The sequence below is a fragment of the Cladophialophora bantiana genome, assembly GCF_000835475.1.
Source record: "Cladophialophora bantiana CBS 173.52 unplaced genomic scaffold supercont1.9, whole genome shotgun sequence".
In the NCBI taxonomy this organism is placed as follows: domain Eukaryota; kingdom Fungi; phylum Ascomycota; class Eurotiomycetes; order Chaetothyriales; family Herpotrichiellaceae; genus Cladophialophora; species Cladophialophora bantiana.
Window position 1 is genome coordinate 1,632,011 of NW_015971583.1, and position 26,141 is coordinate 1,658,151.

Consider the following 26,141-nt stretch of genomic DNA (forward strand, 5'->3'; position numbering starts at 1 on the left):
TGGCAATTCATTTTTTTTGGGCAAGGGGAAAAATTCGCATGATCCATGAATCTCAACAAAGTCCCCTAGGGCTAGTGCGACAGGGGCAGTCCAGGGGACTAGCATCGAAAGGCGGCCATTTAGCCTCTCGGTTGTGCCTGGGCGGTGAGAGACGATTGCAGGGCCTTTCATCTGGACCCCGAGGATCGCCTACAGCTAGGTACCGTTGAAGAGGCGATCGAGTCTGTTCTTTATTGGCGAAAGGCAGGGGCAGAACTGAGTACACCTAAAAAGCAAAACTTGTTTTTTAAAAAAAGGCAAGGCACGGGGTGACTGGCACCTATCATTGTGTGCAGTACTTTGTGTAAGGTGATTAACCAAGGCTAGGTAATTGGATTAGGCTGTGGTCACTAAAAGGCGCTCTATCAGTTTGAGGTTGGGGACAGTTGGTCTAACAAGTACTGCTACTTTGTATTCCCACAGTGAGTTTGTTCGGACGGCGACACACCTGGAGTCGGTCTGTCACCCTCATGTGGGACTGCCTGGCTGGCACATTTTTCCGGTGAACGTGGAGCAGGATACCCTCCTTGGGCGCTGGTGCTCTCCATCATCCCACCGTGGCTTTGGATGGACGGTTTGCCTTTTTCGTTGACCGATCTTTCTTTGATCTCGGCCTTGCCCGACTCCTCGAGACTCCAGTCTTGCCAGACTCGCGGCGGCTTGGACTCGTCAATCAAAAGGGCGCTGACATATTCGCCAGGATGTTGTGCGCCAGTTGGTGGTTGGGCGCGTTCGACTGACCCGCTGATGGTCATTGCCTTGCGCACATGCTGGATTCCGTGCCGTTTATTGCTGACTGGGTAGAGGGCACCATTGCCAATCGATTCTGGTCATTTAGCATGTGCAATTGACCCTCGCCCGGAAATATCGTCTTTGAAAATTCACATGCAGATGAAACTCGATATGTCGCTCCCAGAGCTCGTGCCTCGGTCGAATGGGGAAGGCTGAAGCATGACCAGCTGATCAGACAACCAGCTGAGCCCTGGCTTGTCTACTGAGATTTCAGTCGGAAGTCAGTCTCAGAGTCACGGGAGGCATGGATGCTCCTGGTTTGTGGTATGCAGGGTGAAATCGGAATTCCCACGAAAATGATTTTGTTGGGGAGCTGAGACCTGACGCTAACCTTGGACGACTTGGCTGCATGCTTTGTGGTGGCTCTGACTTCGCGGAATGTCGTCACTCCACCCTGCCAATCCACCAAATCTGTTTGTACTTGTAGGTGGCCATCGGTTCGTGCCGAGCACGGAGCCAGCGACTGGACCGAGTAGCTGTAGTCAAGGTTTCTGGAATGGCCCAAAGCGAGGCCGTTCCTGGCGCTTGGTGTCACAGCACAGTAGTAAGGACATTCCAAGCTGCGGCTCAAAATTAATTCTCACTTTGTTCTATGCCATCGCCCAGCGTGGTCATGGCGGTGAAGAGCATGCCGTAATTCCCAGTTGGAGCTCAACCCACTCCTCCACGGCTCTCACTCGCGACCATTCTGCCAGTGCCCTCATCCGCTATCGCTCCAAACACCTCCACGGTGGTGCCCCGCAAATCTGGGGTAATGAGAATGCTCCGACCATAGGCAGGATTCTGGACATCAGTCATGACATCGATCCACTCATCCTTGCTGCTACTCCTGACCCGTCTGCGACATTTCATACCGATTGTTGGAATGAGTAAGTGTCCGAGATGTTGCGGAAATAGGATAACGGGCATACGGACGGACTCTGAACCCAGGTGCACATTGCCTTTGCGCTTTCCCCCAATCAACCACGAGTCTGGAGGAGCAGCGATCTCGAATGATCCTTCGAATTCCCCCTCTACTTTGCCTTCGAGTCTCATGACGATTCCAGCCAGTATTGGCTGGCCAATTGTTGCAGTCGGGTGTGTCGGGGTTGACCATTGGGCATCCAAAAATGCAGAAACAAGTACTGGCCGCGGAGGTATGTCGACAAACAATCTGAGTTGCCGTTGAGGGACTTTCGAAGACGAGAACTTGATCGGTGGCGTCCGAGAATGCCAATCTCGAAGCCAATCTTCAACCTCAGCTCTTCTTTTCCGATCAAAGGCACACAAGACTGATGGCCAGTCCATATCCTCCATCTTCCACATCTCGAATTCTTGTGTTAAGCCTGCAACTTCTACATCTTGCTCTGTCCAAGTAGTACGAACACGTTCCAGCAAATGCGATGTCAGAAGCCGGGCGGCAAAAGCGTGCTTGGAATTTGCAATCTCCTTGGTAAAGTGTGCCTCAAGGATGGCCAACATCACACCGTCCAGAGACTGGAAGTCAACCACAAGCGTTAATCGGTTAGTGGCATTGGCAGTGTCTTGGTCCATTGGAACAAGCCGGACTGTCCAGTTGGCAGGTTGCTTCGGAAACACCACGAATGGCTCATCGAAGCTTCCTCCTGCAACCATGTCCTGGGAGTCATTCTTCTCCAGACTGCAGCCAATGAGACGAAGGGGCACCATGGTTGAGGGAATGATGGTGAATCTGGAGTACATGCAATCCTTACGAAATATGTCCTGTACATTGACAGTGACAGGCAAGATCACCTTAACAAAGGCTGTATCGTAAAAGGTGAATATTCCTTGATCGGTCTCGTAACTAGCCTCAATTCGCAGCGTTATGGCTGGCTCAGAAGACGTCTCCATGGTGTACGGGATCTCGATTTCCGTGACCGACAGAGGGGCCAAGTTGTTCATGACCATCACCAGAGCGTCACCTTCTCGCGTCGTCCGCATTTGACTCGACTCGTGTCTATTGCCTACCGATTTGGAGTCGTGGATGTTGAGCCTCAGCCCAGCTGTCGCTGTCCTCAAACGGAGTTTGGCCTGCTTGACATTATTCTGGCCGGGCCTGACCTGCAGTAGCAGCCGCCGAACCTGGGCCAAATGAATGACAGGGAAAGGGTACATCTTGATTCCAAAAGATCGGTAGCTGGGGTATAAAAGAAGCGGCACCACATCTGCTCGAGGGCTAAGGGAGTCGTCGGATCGAGCATCTTCATCGTCTAGACCTGATTTGAAGTGATGTATGAGTCTTAAGTTGCCAATGCAGACTTCGACCACATCTGGTATGTACCAGCCATGAGCCGTCACGGGAGTCTCTAGGGTTATGGTCTTGTCCTCGGAATCAATGACTACCTTTTGGGAAAGGAAGAGCAATATGGACCGCGGCTCAATACCATCTTTAGCAATTAGCCGTAGTTTGATATTGTCGATCGGTGGAGTGGAAGTGCCAGAGATACTACTTATATTGATTGAGACAGTAAACCCATCCTTCATGTCCAGAGGAGAAATGTTCCCGGAAACAGCGGAAATACGAAATAGTAATGCCGCAGGAAGGGTTGTGGCTGGAATTTTCTGTACCACCTGGAAAAGCTGATCCATGTAATATTGGTTCGCTTCGGAGCGGAATCTTGAGGAAGGGACACCTGTGGCCTTCCTGGTCTGATGTAGACAAGAAATAAGACACCTGGCATATTCGCTAGGCCGTGCAAGACTTTTCAGACATTCAGCATAGATGCGGAGGAGATGCTCTTCGGAGAGACGATACGAGGCAAGCGGAAGAGGACCAAGAATATTTTCAAGGTAGCGTGCGGCAATAGACCAGTTGCCTTGAGAATATTCCATTTCGACAAGGTCTGCCAATATCTGCTGGGATGTGGATCGATTCTTTGTAGAGGATACAATCCGAAACGCAAGGACGGACAACATGGCGTAAAGCGTAACAAAACTTGACATCGAAGTCGCTGCCGCTTTCAATGTGGCAGACCCCAAGCCTAGGAGAAGCTCGGTGTTGGTGGTGGTTTGGTGTTCGTCCGTTTCTGCAGAGTCGTGGTTGGCCTCGCCGTTCGTAGGGATAGGCTCCATCCGGTTGCTGTTCAACTCCAGAGCAGATTGTTTCATATTAAGGACCCACGGCTTCGTAGCCTCTAGATTTTCAATGAAGTGTCTTGCCATGAGTACAAGCTTTGACACCCACAAGGCCAGTCGCGCGACTCCTGGTCGCGTCGGCTGCGATTGACGCGAAATGGTTCCATTGGGCATGGGTAGGTGTCTCTTGCTTCGTTCCTGAGAGCGTTCGCGCGAGGAGGACCGCAGAGAAGGTCCAAGGGATATACGTTGGTAGCTCTCAGCGGGTCCATGTAGTTGGTCAGTAACAGTTGCACCGGGGTCGGAAGGCAGCTCAACGGCATCCAGTGACAGATCCTTGTTGCTGTAATCAACATTAATGTCCAAGGCTGGTAAGGTTTGGGCGAATATTTGCATAGCTGCTCGCCACTGCCAGGTGCAGACAATATTATTTGTAACTGTTCGTTGCGTGTGCAATTCCTCTTCACTCAACCCTTCGTGTCCACCCCAGGCATCATAAAGCTCAAATCGAAGAGTACGGCCGGCGAGGCTGATGAACTGCATGGCTCGTTCAGTCAAATCCGCGAAAATGTCGAGATCGGCATCCGCCCTGCCTGATTGAGAGGACTTTCCTGGAACCGACCGCGCCCGCCTAGTCAGGATCTCCATTTCCCGGGTGAAGAGATAGATGCGGAGATCCAAGGCTGATACTTCGTTCGACAGAATGAGGTTGCGGTAGTTCTTTCTTTCAACATCAAACGGAAAGTCATCGCGATCTGCTGCGAGAATGTGATTCAGGTCAAGGGGCGAGCTCGCATCAATATATGAGGGGCGCTGCGACTCCGAGTCCAGTGCTGCCCTCAGGAGATCCTTGGATTCTTTAGAGAAAGTCAACAACGCTCCGCTTTCATCATGATCAGTTTTCTGGGCCTGTTCTTTGACCAGCGCGTCGAGGCCTAGGGAGAGCTCGTCATACACAGCGAGGGCGTCCTCTAGCAGGCCCAGATTTTCAAAGCCTTTGGCGAGACCTTCTTTGAGGACGAGGAACGTGCAGAAATTCCAGCCAGGCAGACTACGTTGGCTGTCTCTTTCTCGGATGTCCAATTCGTATTGAGCGACACGAGCATCGAACGAACGCAGGATGCATGTTTTCAGACTGTCCACTAAATCTTGCCACTGCTCTTCCAGCTCAGCAGATGTCAATGCCGAGGATTTGTCTCCGGGTTCAAGAAGTCGCACCTGGGCGACACGGGCGATGGATGACTTGGAACTGCTAAAATCGGCCCTCAGCTTGTCAAAGACAGTGGATGGGCTTTTGCCAGACCATTTCGATTTGCTGTTGACACTGTCGGTGCTCTCCGAGGCTTCTAGCGAGATGTGCTTTGAGGATTTCGGTTGGCTGGCTGCAGGGGTGTTTGGAAGTATGACATGGACAATCAGCCATTCTGAGGCATCATGATCCTCTTGGCTCCTACTTGTCGATTTACCATCACTTGAAGGCGTTTGTGTCTTTACCCACTGGCGGAGCTCTTTCCTGACCTTCTCTTTGTACGTTTCCTTGTCATCGCATCGTAGCAGATATAGTTTGACATAAGGTGTCTCGCGCAGACCAGGTATCTGATGCCTCCGGACATTGGATTGTGCTCCAGCAGATTGTTCTTCGCGCGTCAAAGAAATGTTCAGGTTCGAGATCGATCGAAGGGGTCGGTTCGGGGCTTTCCAGTGCAAGTTCCGTAAGGGGCTTCTGGCCGAGAGTCGTGGCTCGAGACGGTCAAATAGGCCGCTTGGATCGATACATTGAATAATCACCTTAGAGTTGGGAGGCGGATGTGCCTCTGGTGCGTCCATGGTAGGGGAAAGGGAATGGACTGTTCAGGATTGGAACAGCTTGGCGGACTCATTGTGGCAGAGCGTCTAGCGAGGCGATCCTGCTCTGCGCTGGGTTGATGAAAGCATACTCTGGCCTACAAGGATGGATGACCTCAGATAGGCATGGAGTACCGAATACCAGTACAATGTACACGGAGGCTCGAGGAATTACGATACTGCGCTTTTGAGATAAATGATCGCCGGTAGTTACGAGCCATTTCGCACCCCAAACCACCTAGGACTCAGCCTCGCAGCCTTCTATGGCAAGGCTGCTTCAAAAAACTCCACTTCGTTGTAGGCCACATTGAGGCCACATTGCTACCAGAGTGATAGAACAGTCATGTCCATTAGAGATCTCAAACTTAATGTGAGTTGTGAGCCACTGCCATAGTTTCTCGCCTGCGTTGAATGGTATAAAGTACTCTTCCTCCTCGTGCTTTCGCAGGCAGTGACCGCCACAAACAGTTCCCCTGCACAAGCTCTTCTATCCGTACGGTCGATTCTCCCATTGACTTTCAATCGATCTCCTGCTTCAACTCTTCCCAGCTCACAGTTTTTGAACCTCATCGCAACTGGGCAATGCCATGGCGTGCTCCGCGCTTCCGGAGACGCTCCTGTCCGTCACCGCAACAAAAATCCAGGAAGTGAGAAAACAACGCGACCAGTACGAGGTCTCCAAGAAAGAGATCATCCGTGACGCGAAGCCATTGAAGGATAACCTCGAACGCACGCGCAAGCTATTGATCAGTTCTTGTCGTCAAGCCGGGATTCATGTAGTCAATGACGACTCGTCCGGTTCCGATTCCGAGTCCGATGCCACTTCTGGTTCTGCTTCTGACCTTGCACGGACTCGTCGAAACCAGCAGCTATTCCTCCGCCAAGCGGTCAAAGACCCTGCATTCGCCTCTGAGATCGTACACCAGATTCATGATGAGTTACTGGAGCATCTTAGCCTCAAAAGCGTTCAACATGAACATGCACAGTTCTTCTCTGAACTTGTAACCGAATGGCTCTCAAGCTCGCAAAACCCCAAACCACGTCAGTCTGAACACGGCCAAATGGAGGACTTGTCATTCGAAAGCGTCGGTCGAAAGGAAATGCACGAACAGCGAGCACAGTGGGAATCTATCGTCTTCTCAAACTCTGAAATTGACAGAGCAGGAATTGAGCGCTACCTTAACCAACTGTTCAAGTCAGATAAGACAACATCACAGAATTTTGAGAACATTGAGACGTCAACAAGGGCTTTCTGCAACACTCTTCGCTCCACAGCAGAACTTTTCAGTGCACACGATCTCAAGATCACAATTGCCGGCCTCCTCAGGACTGATCTCTTATCAGACGAGAAGGCTGGCATTCTGAAGTCTTTTCAGAACAATCCCGCAGTTCTTCAAGAAGTCGCCGATGTTCTGAACATGAGATTTACCTCTCTTGATACGTGGAAGTGGACCACCATCAACGGTGCCATCCCTGTCGAACAGCGCCGGCAACTGAACGGAAAATATCGAGTCTTCATGGCTGAGGACATCCTCGATGCGCTTCTGCTTCATGCCATCGGTATGAAATGGGCCGTCCACTTCAAATCCTGTCTCACGTGTTTCTTCCACTCCGCTGCCTGGCGGACTGCGGGAGGAAACATTCCCAAAAATGACCGGGACCGACGGAGGTACTTCCTGGGTGAGGAATCAGCTCCAAGGTGTACCATAGAGACACAACGAAAGGAGCAGTACGGAAAAGATTATTTCATGTCTCAGCTGCCAACCACGGAGGCTGAGGGCACCCGAGGGTATGACAGTGACGAGGACTTGACACCGGCCAGAAAGAGTTCAGTCGAAACGAAGCAGGGTCTTCTACATTTGCTCATCACTGAGGCTCTTGTTTCACAACACGTTCGTCCAGGAGTTTCGCATGCTGTAATTCGCTCAGACTTTCAATGGTTTGGACCCTCCCTCCCTCACGACACCATCTTTGCTGTTTTGAAATTCTTCGGGATTGATTCGGCCTGGCTGGACTTTTTTAGGAAGTTCCTGCAGGCACCAATGCGATTCGTACAGGATGGTCCAAACGGCGAACATCACGTTCGTCAACGAGGCGTCCCAATGTCGCATGCGCTCAGTGATGTCTTTGGCGAGGTCATTCTGTTCGTTATGGATTTTGCTGTGAACAATGCTACGCAAGCCTATCTCTACCGCCTTCATGACGACTTTTGGTTCTGGGGAACCGAGGATCTGTGCATTCACGCGTGGAAAGCAATGAGCAACTTCGCCTCCGTAATGGGCATCGAGTTCAACAAAGAGAAGACTGGCAGTGTCGTGTTCGACGTGGGCATCGTTTCGCGACCTGCAGATGCTCAAATGCTCGACTTTTACCCAGGAGCCGACCGCAGAAGTGCATCATCCAATGAGCCTCACTTGCCAAAAGGTGATGTACGTTGGGGCTTTCTGCGTCTAGATGCCAGCAGCGTCCGATTTGTGATAGATCAGGACATGGTCGACGAGCACATAAAAGAACTTCAGCTGCAATTGTCCCATTGCACGTCGATATTCTCGTACATTCAAGCCTATAATGCATATCTAGCTCGGTTCTTCAGCAACAACTTCGGGAAGCCATCGTACGCATTTGGCCGTGATCATCTGGACAACATGATCGATACGTTTGCAAAAATCCAGCAATCACTCTTCCAAAACGGCTCGGTCACCGACTACCTCTCGAAAATGGCGCAGGAGAGGTTCGGTGTGAAGGATATTCCGGACGGAGTCTGGTATTGGCCGGTTCAGATGGGAGGTCTCGAGCTGCGCAATCCACTTGTACCGCTCTACTGCATGCGAGAAACGATGCGTCGAACACCCCAGAATGTTCTGTTAAGATGTCTCGACGCCGAGGAGAGTTCGTACCTCACCGCGAAGTCCCAGTTCGACTCGGATATGAAAGCCTACGGGAGAAGGAAGTCGTTCTCGTCGGCACTGCCTACCTTTGGCGACAGTTTTATGTCGAAAGACGAATACATGAGATACCGCGAGGAGCGATCCGTCAACCTGTACAATGCTTATCTCCGCCTGCTCGAGATCCCTACTGAGTTTCATGTCCATGCAACCAATCAAATCACTGCATGGCTGGACAAGCTACCCACTCCAACACGTGGTCAGAAACCGTCGTCTTGGGGCATTGTCAAATTATTTTCTTCGATGGATCCGTATTGGAAATGGATGCTTGCAGTGTACGGCACTCAGATCGTCGAAAAGTATGGAAGCATCCAGATAGTGGATGCGGCACAGGTTCCTTTGGGGGTTGTGAGTGTTATGAAGGGGGGGAAAGTTCGATGGCAAGGTTGAACACAAAGAACCCATGTTTTTGGCTAGGAGGTTAGGCGGCGAGGCAAATCAGAATCAGGGATTTCTGAAAGTCAAGGCACTGAAGCAGTGCAATAGCTGTTGACAGGGTCGCGAGAGCACCATTGGGGCAAACCATCTGAGACGCTAGACGCTTCACCAACTGCGCAAACTGCCTCAACCTCGTTGTTCCTGCAGATCTGTGACAGGATGGCAACGGAATAGGAGGTTTCAGGAATGCTCTTGTGGTTACAGGCCAACCCTATATATAAACAGGCAGAGTCTCTCTGAATAGCCAGGGGGACAGAACACAATCAACCAGACAGGTCCACAACTCAACCTTTCGTTCAACAATAACCCTCTGGTTCCGTGACAGAAACAGGGGGCGCCTCGGGCGGTCTATGTGGCTCATATCGGATATATATCACGGCCAGTTAACAATTACCGAATAGGATCCTTGAGCGTCAGCTGAAGCCCTTTACATGTTAGATTCTGTCGGGTAGAAGACCTAGAAGACCAAAATTCCAGCGAGGTTGCGATCTGGTCTGCTGGATTTCACATTGCTTACCTGTAAGTCTGGCTTCATTCAGCATTGCTCAATGCAAGTTTATGGCAGCATTGGTGGCAAGTAACCGTAGTCCATAGTTGGCAATTACTGGTGACGTTCTAGCTTCTCCGCGTCTGCCCACGTATTCGCTGCTTCAAACTTTCGGTCTCGCAATGACTTCGAACCAGTCGCAAACTTCGTTATTGAATGCCATTCTCAAAACTCTTTCGCATCTCTCTGAGGTAAAAGCCTCTCAACAAGACAATCAGGTGCCAACTCATCTGCCGAACTATCCCCAACATGCATCTCATAATGGCATTCAAGCTCTCCCTATATCAGATCGGGATAGGGCTCGCTCAGTCTTCCTAACCCTCCACGCGCTATTCCCTCATGAACTCCTTCCCGCTCTTGATCTTCTGGACCGAGGTCTGGTTACAAAACTCGTGGTGGAGCTGGCGGCGTTAAGGATAGACGATCAAGGCATGGCCAAAGGGAGAGGTTCTGTGGACGAAGATCGCTCCGTGCTCGAATGCTCTGACCTGCAACTTCAACTTCAATCGAACGGAAAAAGTTGGGGAACCTTTTATATCCAATCATCATCCACTACGGACAGGCCTACGTCGACAAGACAATTCCATTCTCGCCGCGGAAACACCAGCACGACAGGCCCGATCTACGAAGTCAGTCTCGATAGTTGGAATTGTACTTGCCCAGCGTTCAGCGTGAGCGTGTTTCAGAGCTTAAATCTGCGATTTAATCAAGACTTTGGAGCAAACGAAGATGATGTTGTTGGTCGAGTCGGCGACTCCAAAAGGAAAATGAAAGATGATTGGAAATTCGGCGGCACCGCCACCATCAAGATGGGCAGAGTACCGAGCTGCAAACACCTTATGGCGGCAACCCTCGCGAAAGTTGCTCCGAGTCTGTTTACGGACGGCGTGAAGGAGACCATCGTCTCGAGGGAAGAGGTGGTGGCATGGGGCGGGGGATGGGGAGAGCATGTAAGCCCTTGAGACTATGAGAGGAGAGACACCAAATGAGCCCCAATGCGACAATAGACGATGACTACTACGGATCGACGTTACGTATCTCAGAAGCATATTTTGATGGAGTATCGGGCTGGGAGTACGTGGTATGTTTCGCGAAACCAGCAAAGCCCAACATTAAAGGAATGAAAAACCTTCATCGGACACTATTTAGTCGAGATTTACAAACCTGTCCGTGTTCTTGTCATGCGAGCAGTAGAGGCGTGCACAGCCATACAAAAGCATACGAGAGAGCAATGGGAAGGTTGTTGAACAGGGCAAAGAGATCAACTAGACAGGCAAAATACGTAGTAGATTCTGTGTTTGATGCTGCCCCTAGTGAAACTGCCTCTGAACCCGGGAAGACATGTCTTCAACACGATGATTAAAGACGACCAAGGCGGCGTCGATTGCCTGCACATTGGTATGAAGGTTTTGTGATAATGTACATTGCCCATGCCCAGTTGCAAAAGCATGCCTTAAGACGTGCTTGCAGTTCAAAACGCCCTCTCCGGTGTAAAATCTCACAGATATCTCGGCGTCTAGCTCTTCTTCTTTCCCTTGCCTTTTCCACTACCAGTCTCTTCAGTTTCCTTCTTGTCCCCGTTCACTGCTCCATTAGATCCTGCCTTTTTCTCGTCCTTCTCCTTCTCACCCTCCTTCTTTTCGGTATCATCCTTCTTTGCCTCCTTTTCTTCCTGTTGCTGTCGGTTCTGGTTCTTGTTGTCAATCAGGTCATGGAAGGCGGTGATTGCACGAACTAGAGAGCTAAGATAGATGGTCATCAGCTGATCGTTGGTCTTGATGCTCATCGCCCGCGCCAGCTCGCTATTCTCGATTTGATTCTTGCCATTCGGTCGGGAAGCGGGAAGGGTGGTCAAATTAGGGAGGAGATTGAAAATATCTTGCAAATTGCCGAGGATGGCATGGTTGGTGGGAAGTTCGCCATCAAGAACTTTTTGAAGGTATGCGCTGATGTCCCGTAACCGTAAATGGAGACCTTGAAGAGACTGCAACTGTTGAGTGATTCGGGAAGAGAGGGTGCCAACTGCGACGTCGCGGATGTCTCTGAGAAGATGTTCCACACCAATTTCTTCTGCTTCCTCCGCCTCAATGATCGAGGGGGTGTGCACAAATGTTTTCGTTGTGGTCGTTCCATCGTCCTTGATCTCTTCAATCGCAAAATAGGCGTCCGTCGGTACTCCGACTTCTTTCGGTTGAACATCGATGATGACAAGGAGAGGGTTCGGTGTGTATTTCTTGAATAGCTCGTTGATCTCGAGATCAGATGCTCGCAGTTTCGGACCGGAATGATACCACCCGATCAATTTTTCTCGCGCATTGACCTTCTTGAACATTTCCCGCATTGCTTCAACATAGTTATGATCTAGGAACCAGACGGAGGGATCTTTCTCATCCTCCTCAAAGGGCACTGTCTCCTGTCAGAGAATGTTCATATTCTACAGTCGCTCGAAAACGAACCCGCAAAACTGTTCGACACTCGAACATTCTTGCCGTCATTTTGACCTAGTAGAACACCTACTACTCGTTTCCGTGTCCCCTTTGCAGACCGGCCGTAGTGATCTGCAGCTGACAAGAGAACTAGTGGCGCGACTGACACTTGTCTGCTCACAAGAGATAGAGTCTCTGCGGTTGTGGCAGGCATGATGGAGAGCTGAGCGGCCAAGCAGGGAGACGGCAGAGGATCAGAAGAAGTGTGTGGGCTGATTGTTGTGCTTAGCCTGACGACTTTTGCTTATGGAACAAAAAAAATCGTAAGAAAACAACTATTTAATTATTCAATTTGAAGGCAGACAACTGACGCGACAAGTCTCGCCTGCTCTGATGTTAAAATTCGCGTAAGGTCGCCTTGCTCAGACGTACTATCCAAGATACGGAAACTTTGCCGAATAGTTTCTTCTATCTGGCGGAGATTTATGTTGGTTCTCAGACCCCTCGGCTTAGTTGCCTTAATTAAGCAGGGCCCACTGTCTTGTTGAATTTTTAATTGGCCGGTGCTCTAGCTCGTAGCCTAGCCAATCAGGGCGTAACCCCGATATTAGGTCTGAGGACTTAGACAAGCGGAGATGGTCCATCAGTGGTCCATACTCCATACTGTACATTGAGGAGGACTGAACTCGTAACACGAACCTTGTAGCCTTTCTAAGGTCGCTGTATGATGAGATGTGGGAATGTGACAAGTTGAAGGAAATTGAACAGAATGGAATTATTAGATATATTGCTAAACATGGCAAGGCTGCATGCCTATCAAAATATCGACTATTTCCCGTCAAGGTTTCTCTTGGCCTCTGCCCAAATATTGTTGATCAATGCCGCCTTCTTTTCTGATCTTACAGTAATATCGCATTCAAACGGCTGTGGGATTGTCATCCAGCCTGGGACCATCGCGGTGTTTGGCTCAATCAGACTGCCATCTTTGCCTACTTTCTTAGAGATGTTGAACGCCCACAAGACACGGGCGATGTTCAGATATAGGGACTTTTCGGCCACATGCACACCCGGACAAACTCGCCTTCCAGCTCCGTACGAGAAGTGGTCGCGCTGGTTGGGATCTCCAATATTGATGTAGGAGGCGGCCGGTAGATCGTAGCCGAGGAAGCGCTCCGGCATAAACTCATCTGGTTTGTCCCAATGAGACGGATCGTAGTTTATTGCCCTGTACGTACGTCAGAAAGATCTTGCGGGGCCATACGAAAATTAGACTCACCACCAGTTCAAGACAACCACCGTGTCCTTGGGGATGAAGTAGCCCTTAAACCAGTCATCTTCTGTCGTGTAGTGTTGCATGCCAAATTTGTTGGGTGGGCGGGTACGAAGCAATTCCTTGATCATGGCTCTGAGATAGGGTAGATTTTGCTCGTCTTCCCACGTAGGCAGTCTGTCTTCTCCAACTACTCGATCGACCTCTTCTTGAGCCTTTCTCATAATATGAGGGTTCAGGGTCATAGTCAAAATCCAAGAGTTCAAGAAGGCCGATGTTGTTTCGGAACCAGCCTCCACCAGGCCACCAGTTTGATACGCAGCTTGGAGCTGGTCCAACCCGAGCTTTTCGGGATCGCTCAGGTAAAAGTCCTTCGCAAAGCATGGATTGGCTTTCCCTTCGTCTACCTCTTTCTTCAAATCGCCCCAGAGTTTAAGATAGACAACCGAATCATGAGCAAAGCATTTCTCGCCGAATTTTCGCCAATTACCAAACATCCATTGGGGAAAATATCGCAACGAGGGCCACGTGTCAACGAGGAAGGCACCAGGAGCGGAGAATTGCTGCAGGTTGTTGACCACACTGTAAATCTTCTTCACCAATGGATTGTCCCAATCTGCCATCCGATGACCATATGCCACGGTAAGGATAACGCTTGATGAGTAGCGCCGGTTATGATCGTAGAAGTGTTCCGGGTCGTGGAGCAGATCGTACATCAGTTGCTTGGATTCCAGATCTTGAACTGGTTGGTAGCTGGTGGAAACAGTGATGTTGAGGAGTTGGTGCGCAATCTTTCGGACAACACGATATTTGGGTCCATACGGCATAAACAGTTGTCGTCTACCAGCGGATGCGACATCGCTAGCAAGCGGCGCTGGTGGTCGTGAGGAGTATATTCCAGATTTCTTGTCCATCAATTCCTTTACCGCAGTAGGAGATGACAAGTAGATGTAGTCAGCTCCTCCCATCTTGGTATAGAAAATTTCACCATAGTCCTTTGCCCACTTTTGCGCCCGAAATCGAAACGTTTCAGCCTTGGACATTTCAAAGAAGTTCCCAAGGAAGGGTAAACCACGAGGACCTGGCGGAAGGTGTTTCCGTCGTGAGTCTTTCAACGAGCTCGGGGTGACCCATAGGTAGAAGCCGATAACGAACAGCAGAGGGAAAGCAACAAAGCTTGCCAATACAAATTTGACAAATGAGGCATTTTCGAGTCCAATTGAGCGGAGCATAGGATTGGCGGCCATGGTGATTTCCCTCTTTCCTAACTGTGACAAAGCTCTCTTCTAAAGCTAGGCTTCAGAATGTCAAGGAGAGTGTCGATATCAATACGGTCAAGGAGCCACCACACTTCGCGAGAAGGCTACCCAAAGACAATGGAGAGTGCGAGGGTTTTCAAGGGCAAGATTGAGACCCCAGGTTTGGAACTGAACGGAACCCCTCATTGGTGCACTGTGGGCAATGTCAGGGCATCTTAGATCTGAGAGATGGGACTCGTGGGACTCGTAGGATTTCCCCATGGAGGGTGGAGGGCCTCCACATGCTGCGCAAACGCAAGGTGGAGAGCGGCGCAAGTATGGAGATGGAAACATAGATTATCGGGGACGAAGAGTTGGGGAAAAGGAGGCCGAGGTCGTTTGCGAACCTAGTACCAAGTAGATTGTCATGTGCTGTGTAAGAATGTGGGTTCTACCCGGAAGTGTTGGTTGGATTTATACATCCATCGTATTTAAAAAAGAGCTTCAGACACCGTACTTAAGGACGGCAGTGATGTTGCACTCAATCACCTGTTATGAAAATGTCTCCAATTCCTAGATTGAACAGAAATGGACATGACGAAAGATATGCAAAAACTATGCTAGCATACATGAGTTGCATTACCAGAATCCTCCCATTATTTACTTCACCGCTGTTGCTGCGTGCAGATGCCGTTGACTTGGGATTTTGGTCATTTAATGTAGGCGACGGTGGGAATATCGCTTTCGGTACTTGTTAATGTCGATCTTAGCATCGGGGCGGAAGACCTCGATATCCAACTCATCTGTAAATCCACGAGCCTTAAGACCGGAATTACCAGAAAACTTGGCACCTTGGGGGTTGGAACCCTCGTAGGCATCTAGCGCCGAACACTCATCTTCAAATGATTGATCAACATACTTCTTCACAGGAATGTCATCAGGTCTCTCAACAAACTGAAGAGCAAGACCGCCATCGACGTGCCAGGAAATGTGGCAGTGCATAAGCCAGGCACCGGGGTTGTCAGTCTCGAATCCAATGACGGTGTAACCAGCAGGGAAACCAACACCTGGAGAACCTTGCAGCATGACGGTGTCACGGCGCATAGGGCTGTCGAAGTTGAGAGAGCTGACCATGTCAGAGGTGAAAGTTCCGGTGCCTGTGCCGAGGATAGAGACGTCATGACCGTGAACATGCATGGGATGAGAAGCGAAGAACTGGTTCTGGATGACAAAGTAGACCCACTGGTTGGCTTGGTTAAGAACAACAGGGTTGCTAATGAGGCTGTTGTTCCCTGATGAACCCTCAGCCAGAGTCTTGAGAGTAGGCTGGCTCCAGTTGACGTTCATAACCGCGTTGTTGATGTACCACTGGAAGACAGTTCCATCGTCATTGGTAGCAACAGAGGTAACGGAACCAGCAGGGATGGTGGATGCAGAGCCCTGGAAGGCGGTAACAGTACCAGCGGGCTTCTCAATGTAAGGTACCAGGGAAGCAAGAGGCTCATCCTGGCAAATGTTGGCAGTGACATTGGTAATCGGAGTTGAGATGACAGGGGTGACAGGGGTAGCATTTTCGTAGTTGATGATGGCATTGGCTGTTCCCAGACCAGAGTTGGCGCCACCAGAGGGACACCCAGTTTGGATGACAGCGCGAACGTAGTAGCTGCTGGGCGCCTGGTCCATCTGCACAACCACATCATATCGTTGACCTGTTGCAATTTTGAGGGTAGTGGTCTCGTATGGTACAATGGGCACGAAGTCCGCAGCAATGACAGTCATTGTGTGATTGTCGAAGCCAACAATGTAGCTGTTTTGGGCAGAGCTGCGAAGACTTTAGGCAATGTTCTCGTGTAGAGAGGACAAAACTAACCTGTTAATAATGCGGAACAAGTGCTTCTTGCACGGCTTGACACCCCAGGAAAAAGGAGTTCCACCAGGAGCAGTTCCGTCAGGATTCTTGTTCTTGCCGTTGAATAGGGTGTTGAACGAGCCGCCGGGTCCGACGTGAGCAATACGAGATGCCATAGCGGCGGCGGTGATAGGGAAACTATTGAGGTTAGCCAAGCAAACCTGTTGAGAACTTATCATAACTCACGTATCATCGATCATAACCGTTCCCATGTCGTAGTCATAGTCGGCCGTTGCAGGTCCGTGTATGACGATAGGGCCACGGATACCATCACCATACTGGGCCATAGTATGGCTGTGATACCACGATGTGCCATAGGAGCTTGCAAGCCATGTGTATGTGCGACTGCCACCGTTTCCGGCAATACCACATTCAGTAACACCAGGAACACCATCTTGATCATTGGTATTGAACTGACGGATACCATGCCAGTGGATCGACGTGCTGTTATCTTGCATTTGGTTGATGACGGTGACCTCCACCATATCACCCCAGTTTGCCTCAATGACAGGGCCCGGTACTTGGCCATTAATAGCAAGAGCGAGTTTGGGACCAGTGCCATCAAACACCAATGTGGTGTTGGTGATTGTCAAGGTGTATTTGCGAGTGACACCGGTCCTGTAGTTACCGTAATAATCGCTGTTGATATCCTTATTGTCGCACCAAACAGATCGATCGGCAGCAGAATTGCAATAATCATCCGTAGCATTTTTAACGGGAGTGTAAGTCGGACAGGAACCAGAACTTGTGGTTGAAGTCGCCGAAGTGGTAGGGGTGTAGCTGCCGCTGCTGCTTGGAGAGTTCGTTGGCGAGCTGTAACTATAGCTGCTGGTAGGGTTTGATCCTGATCCACCGCCATTGTTACCACTCCCCCCAGTTGTTGAAGGGCCAGAGCTTTCTGCTGTTGACGGAGTAGAGCCATGGCCACCATGACCGCCTTTACCCCACCCGTTGTCAGCGCTGGCACCTGTCGCAGTGGCAGTGTTCCAGTCGTGTCCGATACCGTATTTGGACTTTTGTGCATCCCAGAGCGAGGCCCAAACATTCTCAGCCCCGTTGTCTCCATGGCCAGGATGCCAGCCGTTGTTAGCGCCCACATCTGTTGGGCCCGAAGCGTCGCATGTGAGGACTTGCGTCACCGGGCAGACCGTGTGAGTTCGTGTAGAGGTTGCTGTGACAGTCACATCAGTAGAGTCCCATTTTGAGGCACTTGCAAGACCAGCCGCAGCAGCGGTGAAAAAAAGAGGAAAAGAACGCATGATTGAACGAACGGACGCAGGCAGATTTGCCTGCACAAAGGAGTGACTTAAAGGAAGATGTTGCGTGCTAGGGAGGAGAGAAGAAAAGAATCAAGCAGAGGCGCGAGTAGGGGTTGTATATTACTTCACCTTTGCCCATTGGGGGCTGCTTCACCTTCAAATCCAAGATTGGCCAGCCTGATCGGCCAGTCGCGAAGCCATGCCTGGTGGGCTCCCGACGCCAGGATGATTGCCTCCTATGCCATTGAGCATAGTGAGCTGGGGCAGAACTGTCTCAGTTTAGCATAGTGGAGAGCAGGCTGGACTTCTGTTGGTTGAAAGAACGGGCACAAGCGATGAGGATCTTTTGGTGACCTCTCATCAATGGGCCCTCAAGCGAGATGCCAATCTTTGGACACGGGTTCCGTATCAGCCACATCACGCCAGAAGGGTGGGATCGCGAGCGTTGCCAGCGTTCTACTTGCGCCGTAGTGGCCAAGATATCACGCTTGTCAATGACGGCGGAGGGAGGTTGTCGAGAAAAGCATGGTGTCAGGGGTAGCTGTGTGCCGGAAAGGGAAAGGTGTCATGGACAATGGATTTGCTCGAAGCACCAGAATTCGCCAGTGCTTGCGCCGGTGGAAATTGGAACTGATGTTTAATTTTTGAGCTTCTTTCTAGGGTAAGGCGCCCGCCAATTGCTTGAAAGCGCCAATTCTCGGGGGTGGAGTCTGAGCGGTTTGAAGGGACAGAAGCATGAATACGAAACAGGGGAGGTCAAGAGGACGCTGAGGTCAGGATTCAGGAGGATCGGGAAGGAGAAATTGAGCGTGAGACCGCTCTTTGAGCACAGAGGCGAGCACAGCGAGTCAGGTGCCCTAGTATAAGGGCTAGCACGTGTTTCAACCTCGAGATGATGCAAGATGCTCCCAGTCTCGGTTGGTTTTGTGGTGGCACAGTATTTGCAAGCACGAGCAATGTTGATATCAACCTCGCCGAGTCTGAGTATGGCTCAAGATCTAATTATCATTTGTCACGCCTCGCGGTGCAGATCCCTGGGGCAGCTCTCGAAAAGCTTCTGCCAACCTTCTTTTCGCCTCTCATGTTTTCGTATTCGAGCGCGACTGATGGCCATATGGAGGATTACTTTGTAAGAATTCTCGACGCCTTCGCCCCTCATTGATTCTATGGCCAAAAAAAAAACAATTCCTTACTGTGGTTGTTCTCCTTTGAAGATTCCACCCCGGACTGGGTGCTCACTTCTGACTGCCAATGCAGATGGAATGACATATGGGGGCGGACGCTCCACGGCTCGCTTGCATTGCTTCCCCCTTCCCCATCAACCTGTTTCTAGTACGTGCTCTGGGTAACAAAGGTGAAAAACTAGGGAGTATCGAATGGCAAGAAATGGAAACTATTTACTATCTCGTGATAGGCTGTAGGAAGACAAGAGCTGGGCTAAGAACGGGAGTACGGATTAGTATAGGTGCTTAGGCTGTTTTAAGACCAGCAAGCAAGATGCGACTTCATTTGCTTAACGTATCTGGCGCTCGGTAAGATGCAGTCCTTCAGCCCTTCGCCTTCCAGCCATGAGTAACTCATCCATGGCAATTTACACCCCTGACATGGACCTGGCCCCTCTGGGCTTCGGGTTACCTAAGAGTAACAAAAACAATTCCAGCGGCGGGCCCACCTTGCAATGTTCGCCTTTCTCCGTTTGCTGATCGCTTGTTAAATTGGAGGTGATGCTCGATGCAATCAACGGGAGGGAAAGCTTTGCCCTTCAATGTTACATACTGTTCTCAACCCTGTGCGCACGTGGCTGTTGTTTATCACAATTATTAGCGGAATGAAGTCTTACTTTGAAGCCGGTCCTCACGGCCTCTGTTTGCTGCAAGACTGGGTGCCGTAACCCCTTCTTCGTAAGTCTACAGGGGGAGTTTAAACTTCAAAGGAGCAAAACTCAGCCGCACTGGAGTTCCAATGGCCATCTCGCTACCCCACCGCCAATTTCTCCCCTGCTTACAATGCTCATTTTCCTTCTCGAACTCGCTCTGAGACGGTCAAGTTTCGTCCCCGCATAGCTTGGAACCCCCCGTCCACCTGGTTTAACACCCTGCGCGGTGGACTTCGTGCTCCGTACTCGGTATATACCTACACTTCCAGAATGGTGGTTTCTACGTTTCACTATTAGGTTCTTCGGTCTCTACGGGGGAATCTTCAAGAGGGGTGGGTGTGGGTGTGCGCGATGATTAGGATGTCGAATTCCTTTTCTGAGTTTTCCATTCTGCAACTCCTTCCTTTGAATGGACATACAGGACATGATTATTTGAGGAAGACGACACCTTTCGGAAGCCAAACAATTGTTCATCATGCAAGTCCTAGCCCCGCGGCACATGCCCATCCATTCCCTGCATACTTCTACTTGCGGAACTTGGTAGAATCTATTTAATCTACTACTCTTCGCTAAGTCCGTTGTCTTTCACGGCTGCCCACCTTTGATGCGAGCAGAGGCGCTAGGAAGGGGGGGAGGGGGAGGGAAGTGGTGAAAAGAGCATGAATCAAACGCACATGAACACGAGAAGGGATTTGCGGTGGTATAACAAGTCCTTCAACTAGCCCATGAAACTCTTTCCAGGAAGCCCGTTAAACTTGACGGCTGCAGAAGGTCGCTCAATTCGTGAGAGCCTTTTTCGGTGATTGGGCAGCTTAGAAAAGATACGCGACAGTACCGTCACTGCACCAATGGCTGTGCTCCCTTGAATATGCCAACGGTTGCTGCGTGTCACCGCGGTGAGGAGACTCTTGGTGGCCTTATGTTCTTTCGCATCAGGAGGATGGCAGATGATGGAGAGAGCAAGTCTTCTTCCTCGACGCCCCTTCATTATGGAGCAAATGAGTTAGCTCTCGGTGTTCAATCCAGCGACTTGCAGAGTAAAATAGCAAGACCAAAATGGTGCTGGGTGGTTAATAATTCTCTCCTAGATCGTGTTGGAACAGCAGGCTACTGGGGGTCCATGAAAAGCTCGGGGAACGATATAACGTCAAGCCATCTGGGGTCACCACCCGTTCCAGCTCAACGCTTGGCAGAAGATCAGAGGATGACCTTTGCGGTTCAACATGTTGACGTGGCCGTAGAGATATTGAACCTCTCAGTCTGGACTCCAATGTTATACAACTGTCAGTGATCGACTTAGCATGGGAATTTGCACACAAGCTTAAATTCTCTGAGATGCCGACTTGCTAACATTGAGGCTGCGGCGCAGATAATCACGATTCAGACGACAGATCCATGTTATCTATGTGATGGGCGCCGAGACTTGGCTTCACTGACAAATATCCAGGGCGGGAGAAACACGGCGGCGAAACAAGAGTAGGGCAATGATGCACCTTTTGTAAGATGTCCGTCCGCAGTGTTTAGCTACCTGCAAATGAATGCTGGACACTTCAGTTCGTTGCTGCCTCTTACTCGCCTTGCGCCCTCTGCATTAACGATGCTGGCTCTTGGATCTCAAGTTCACATAGATGATATCTACATCATTTTAGCATGAATCGGAGGAACTTGTGTAATGGCTACTGACGTGTGATGCAGGTCTAATATCGGATACGCATCGAAATGGAACAGGGTGGATGACCGTCGTCTTATTAAAAAGGCAATGAGCGATGGAGTCAAAAGGGTTGTAACTTGTTAGAGCGAGCTGGAGCGGCGGCAAAGGCAGGAACTGGTAGAATGTTTTCGGCTGATCAAGGCCAATTATTTACCTCAGCTCATAAGATCTTCCTGGAAAGACTTTCCGGTTTTCCTGCCAGCTGGGTGGCTCTCTGTGTCGACCCGAAGTATGATGAGTGAAGTCCATCTGGACAATGCTTTTGGTTCTCTGTTCTCCACTGAAGCGATTAATCAGATATCCTTTGATATCATTTCGCCCAAGAACTGCTTATCCTTTTTGACCCTTGCGGCGTTGGTTCAAGTGGAGGACCCTTCTTTCCCACCGGCAACTCAGCCGGTAGATCCAGCTGAAAATTTAATTCAGGTCAACGACGAATGTTCGCCCGCGAGACACAACTTCTCTTGATGTTAGACTCCACGCCTAGTCAAGATACGTACAGATCCAACTCTGCGACTCTCTTGGTGGGCGCCAGAAATGCGGACTTCACATCCTTGCGACGGCTGCGCATTGAGGCGCGTACGATGTTCCGGGGGACAACCCTGCTTTGAGTGCAAGCATCGATCTGTTTCGTGCACATTCCTCCGAATCCGTCGGAAAAGAGGTCCAAAAGGTCCTAGACCGGGTACTAATATGAGAATCGAAGAGTTTCAAAGGATGCTGAAGGCCAACAACGATCAGCAATCTCTTGCGACGCCACCCCAAGAATCTGTCTTGGAAGCCACAGTCGAAAGTCGTCTTGCACCGACGCACACCCCCGGCATTTCTTTACTGGTTTATGAACGTTTTCTGGAGGTTTTCCGCCTACGCTTATATTCGGTTTGGCCAGTTGTCTCTTATGGTGAACTCATCGCAGCCCTAAGGAACAACCAAGAAGACTATGAATCGTACTCTCTTGCCGCGGCTCTATGCGCTGCCGTTATTGCTCAGTTGCGACTGCCCGAGCATGTTGTGTCTTTCAATTGCGTTTCTTCCTCTGAAATGGTGGCAGAATCTCAAAAGCTCAGACAGCTTTTCGAGTATCAAGAAAATTACTCGATGACATCTCTTTTAACCTCGTTCTTCCTGCATATCTACTTTGCAAACGCTGACAAACTCCGCACGGCCGGATTCCATCTGCGAGAAACTCTTACCTACGCGCATGGCCTCAAATTACACCTGCTTGACGATTATGCCGACATGAACTTCAGGGAGCATCAATTGAGGCTGCGAGTATACTGGATTTTGTTTGTCTCCGAACGGTCGGTGGAACATACTACATAGACTTCACATCGCTGACCGAAAGCGCAGCACATATTGTGTCCAGAATGGGTTGCCAACTACACTAAGGCCGATTAACGAGTTTCCGAGCACCGATCCCATAGAGGGATATGACGGTGCTCCGCTGCCAGCATTCATTGCCCTAATACGATTGTTCACCTTTCTTGATGGCGATATCCTCTGGCCCATACCTTCGTCAGCTGCTGTTTCAATTCAGGGAGCCCCCAAAAATCAGATATCAGTCCTCCAGCATGATCTCACCCGTCATCCACTTAGTGAGGAGCTAGATGAATCACAGAGGGTGGATATACTCGCCACTCGGAATTGGATTCGGATACTGCTCTGGCAGTACACAATTACCCACTTCCCGGTGTCATGTCATGCCCACGACCAGGCCTTTTCGGCATTGCTTCCGGCGACAATTGCACATGACATGCTTTCTGTACTTGAAAACGTATCTTGGAAGTCCATTCAGCCTCATGGATATGGCATGGTAAGTAGTATTAGAAAGTTCTTTTGCTCAGAATATAACGTTATATAGGAACTCAAGATATTTCGAATAGCGGACTGCTTGTTGGACGTCCTCCTTTGCGCGCCTACCTCAGCGGTGATGCGAGGTCTGCTCATGGAATCAAGGCAGTCCCTGCACCTGCTGGAGAAGGTTCTCGCTGACGTCGGAGGGACGGGCTCGCATTTCTTCTCTACACTGCAGCAAAGGATGGTCGAGTCCCAGCTTCCTGTTCCGCACACATTGCAGAATGACCTGCAAATTTCATGGTATCCTAAAGCTGACGAGAAAAGGAAGTCTACGAATGCGACATCTGATATTAGCAACGGTCTAAGCGGCCATACGGAATGAGAACCGTCACGATGATTGATGGAGCATGCATGACAGAGAATCTATCTCCTAGCCGCACTCATCTATACGGGTTCCAGGGATATTCTTGCATAAGTCTCCGTATAAAGCTTTACTTTATCACTCCGAACGCTCACCCAAGCACTTCCTGCACTTCCATAACCGCGGAAGCTCCAGCAAGCTGGATAATCGGTTTCACAATATCAATGACTTATTTTAGCTAAGCTTGACTTCAAGCAATGACGAAAGGAGTCTTAGCCACGGCGCAGTCGACGCCTTCATGGGTTGCGGTGATGGAAATTTTGGGGGTTTTAAAGGGAATATTGTACACTACGGGATGGATCGATGGTGGGAATGGACATTCTAGGTTGAAGGTATCGATAAATCAAGCCTCGGGGCTAGAGGTCCAATTGTTTCGTAGCCACAAACAACCACTATATGAGGCCAGCGAATTGTGACAGGGGCTTGTTAGGGCCTTGCCGTGCCAAACCGATGGCCGCTACGCTAAGTGCGAGGGGCAACGACGATGTCACATGAATGAGGATTCTTTGGGAGACAACACTACCGTGAAACCAAAAGAAAGATTTGGGAGAAGACCTGGAGTAAACATGACGCTTGATTTACCGAACGAGGACATATTCAGCTCTTTAACAACATACGGTATTCCAGCCGGGATCTGCTCCTAGCGTGCATAATGACCCTGCCACTTACTGACCTTAGTTTATGACTACGTTAAGATGGGCAATGTCGTGCTTCTTCAGTCGCAGAGGAGAAGATTGATAGATAACGGCTCGTTCCTGGCTTTGCTGCTTATAGCGTTTGGTTACTTTCATGTTAATGGTGTTAGCCCTGCCATATTTGCAGGATATTTCTCGGTTTCCCACGCTGTCCTAACCCTTCCACTGGACCTAATAAGGCTGCAGGGATGACGCTACCACTCATAGCGAAAGTGCATTTAGAGCCCTCAACTAGAATCCGGACTGATGCTCTGGCAATATGACGGGGAATGGAGGGGTTTAAGCGAAGAAGCGTTTATCTTCATCTATGGAAATTGATGCGTGGTGACAATTACAGTGCGATCTAAGGTAATTGTTGTAGGTAGAGTGTGGCAAGTGCCTCTTGACGTAATGGACGGCAGTCTGAGCGATGATAGGGTAACCCCTACAGGGACCAGGAAAACTAATGACGTCGAAACTTCGGCTTCGTATAATAACTTGGATCAGCAGCCTATTGCCAACTTTTTTTTCAGATACCATTCATTAATACTTTCGCTATACATGGGCAATGCTGGCCTACTGAAATTGCCCGAAGATATTTATTGAACGTTGGAAGGAACAGAGCAGAAGTAATTAAAGTGTTAAGCGCAGGCGCGACACGGAAGTGACGATGGAAGTGATGAAATCCATGCTCAGCGTTGGCAAGAATAATAACAGTGGCGACGACGGCACACCGAACGATAATAATCACCGGGTGCCTAGCGAAGAGGAAATACTTAAACCCATTGAGAGCCTTCAGAAAGCCCAAAAGGCTCAATCCACAGCAAACGACCTGAAATCAAAAGCTTTGGCACTTACCGACTCAAAACAACGCGAGGAAATGCTGAAGGACGCATTCGACAAGGAGGTAGAAGCTCATGGACATAGCAAGATGGCGAGGCGACTACAAAGTGGTACCTGGCAAGGTTTCGGATTCGGGGGAGGGATAGGCGCCGCTACTGGATTAGGTCTCGGCGCGGGAGTGGGAACGGTTTTAGGTGCCGTCGCAGCGGTTCCTACAACAGGATTAGGTATGTTAATTGGAACTGGTATTGGTGCTATTCATGGACCATGGGTAAAGCTGGGAGAGAAAGAGGAGAAGTTTGAGGACGCTGACCCTAAGAGGGTGGTCGACGCACTCGAGCAGGAGGTGAGCCAACAGAATAAGTCACAAGTCAACCAGGCACCGGTGACAGCAGCGTCAGAAGCTACGCCGGCAGAATATAGGAAAGACATAGAGGAGAAGCCGCGAAGGAAGCCACGGAAGTTGGAAATCAGGTCGAATCAATCTACAGAATTATAGTAGCAACCCAGAATGGTAGATAAGACTTAGAGTACGAGCATTAAGGAAGAGTCAATGCTAAGGCGGAGGCCGAATGTTAAGGATGCCTACTGATCCTAACTGGGTTAGGGTTCTCAGTAACAATCCTAGTATAGTATGAGCTGGTTGTGAATCACGCGCGGTATGAGCAGACCTATGTTACTAAGAACTGTATAGTCCAGTAAATAATATGAGTTAGCTACGAAGAGAGTGTAACTACTTAGAGAAGTGAGGGTGTATATATAATACTGGCGCTCTATGCGCTCTATGCGCTCTATGCGCTCTATTAATAGAGCCGAGAGAGCCAGCAGAGCTAGTAGAGCGCATTACGTAACTTATTCCTATTTCCTCGTAAGGATTTCTTCTTCTATATTCGATAAGTGTGTTCTATCCTACCTCTTATAGCTTATAACTAGCCTTCCCTAAGGCTATATTTAATACTATTCCTCTTTTCGTTAGATCTTTATTCTAAGAATCTATATTAGTAATAATATAAAAGTAAAGTTATACCTAGTTTAT

At 49.8% G+C, this 26,141-nt stretch overlaps 8 protein-coding genes across 8 annotated transcripts; 3 read left to right on the forward strand and 5 right to left on the reverse strand.

Moving 5' to 3' along the window:
* Window positions 1–443: 443 nt before the first annotated feature.
* Window positions 444–794, reverse strand: Z519_06910 (uncharacterized protein; the record flags this gene model as incomplete). The annotated part of the gene is made up of 1 exon (XM_016764647.1): window positions 444–794. The coding sequence occupies one exon, from the start codon at window positions 792–794 to the stop codon at window positions 444–446; it is 351 nt and encodes a 116-aa protein (XP_016619729.1).
* A 688-nt stretch (window positions 795–1,482) lies between these two features.
* On the reverse strand, window positions 1,483–5,733 carry Z519_06911 (uncharacterized protein; the record flags this gene model as incomplete). Its single annotated transcript, XM_016764648.1, has 1 exon — window positions 1,483–5,733. The coding sequence occupies one exon, from the start codon at window positions 5,731–5,733 to the stop codon at window positions 1,483–1,485; it is 4,251 nt and encodes a 1,416-aa protein (XP_016619730.1).
* A 4,070-nt stretch (window positions 5,734–9,803) lies between these two features.
* Window positions 9,804–10,643, forward strand: Z519_06912 (uncharacterized protein; the record flags this gene model as incomplete). The annotated part of the gene is made up of 1 exon (XM_016764649.1): window positions 9,804–10,643. The coding sequence occupies one exon, from the start codon at window positions 9,804–9,806 to the stop codon at window positions 10,641–10,643; it is 840 nt and encodes a 279-aa protein (XP_016619731.1).
* A 554-nt stretch (window positions 10,644–11,197) lies between these two features.
* Window positions 11,198–12,321, reverse strand: Z519_06913 (26S proteasome regulatory subunit rpn-8; the record flags this gene model as incomplete). The annotated part of the gene is made up of 2 exons (XM_016764650.1): window positions 11,198–12,087; window positions 12,138–12,321. The coding sequence occupies 2 exons, from the start codon at window positions 12,319–12,321 to the stop codon at window positions 11,198–11,200; spliced, it is 1,074 nt and encodes a 357-aa protein (XP_016619732.1).
* A 614-nt stretch (window positions 12,322–12,935) lies between these two features.
* On the reverse strand, window positions 12,936–14,624 carry Z519_06914 (uncharacterized protein; the record flags this gene model as incomplete). The annotated part of the gene is made up of 2 exons (XM_016764651.1): window positions 12,936–13,332; window positions 13,384–14,624. The coding sequence occupies 2 exons, from the start codon at window positions 14,622–14,624 to the stop codon at window positions 12,936–12,938; spliced, it is 1,638 nt and encodes a 545-aa protein (XP_016619733.1).
* A 705-nt stretch (window positions 14,625–15,329) lies between these two features.
* On the reverse strand, window positions 15,330–17,783 carry Z519_06915 (uncharacterized protein; the record flags this gene model as incomplete). The annotated part of the gene is made up of 3 exons (XM_016764652.1): window positions 15,330–16,437; window positions 16,486–16,662; window positions 16,711–17,783. 3 exons carry the CDS (start codon window positions 17,781–17,783, stop codon window positions 15,330–15,332), a joined length of 2,358 nt encoding a protein of 785 aa, XP_016619734.1.
* A 4,280-nt stretch (window positions 17,784–22,063) lies between these two features.
* On the forward strand, window positions 22,064–23,549 carry Z519_06916 (uncharacterized protein; the record flags this gene model as incomplete). Its single annotated transcript, XM_016764653.1, has 3 exons — window positions 22,064–22,671; window positions 22,721–23,183; window positions 23,232–23,549. 3 exons carry the CDS (start codon window positions 22,064–22,066, stop codon window positions 23,547–23,549), a joined length of 1,389 nt encoding a protein of 462 aa, XP_016619735.1.
* A 1,383-nt stretch (window positions 23,550–24,932) lies between these two features.
* Window positions 24,933–25,604, forward strand: Z519_06917 (uncharacterized protein; the record flags this gene model as incomplete). Its single annotated transcript, XM_016764654.1, has 1 exon — window positions 24,933–25,604. One exon carries the CDS (start codon window positions 24,933–24,935, stop codon window positions 25,602–25,604), a length of 672 nt encoding a protein of 223 aa, XP_016619736.1.
* Window positions 25,605–26,141: the final 537 nt, after the last annotated feature.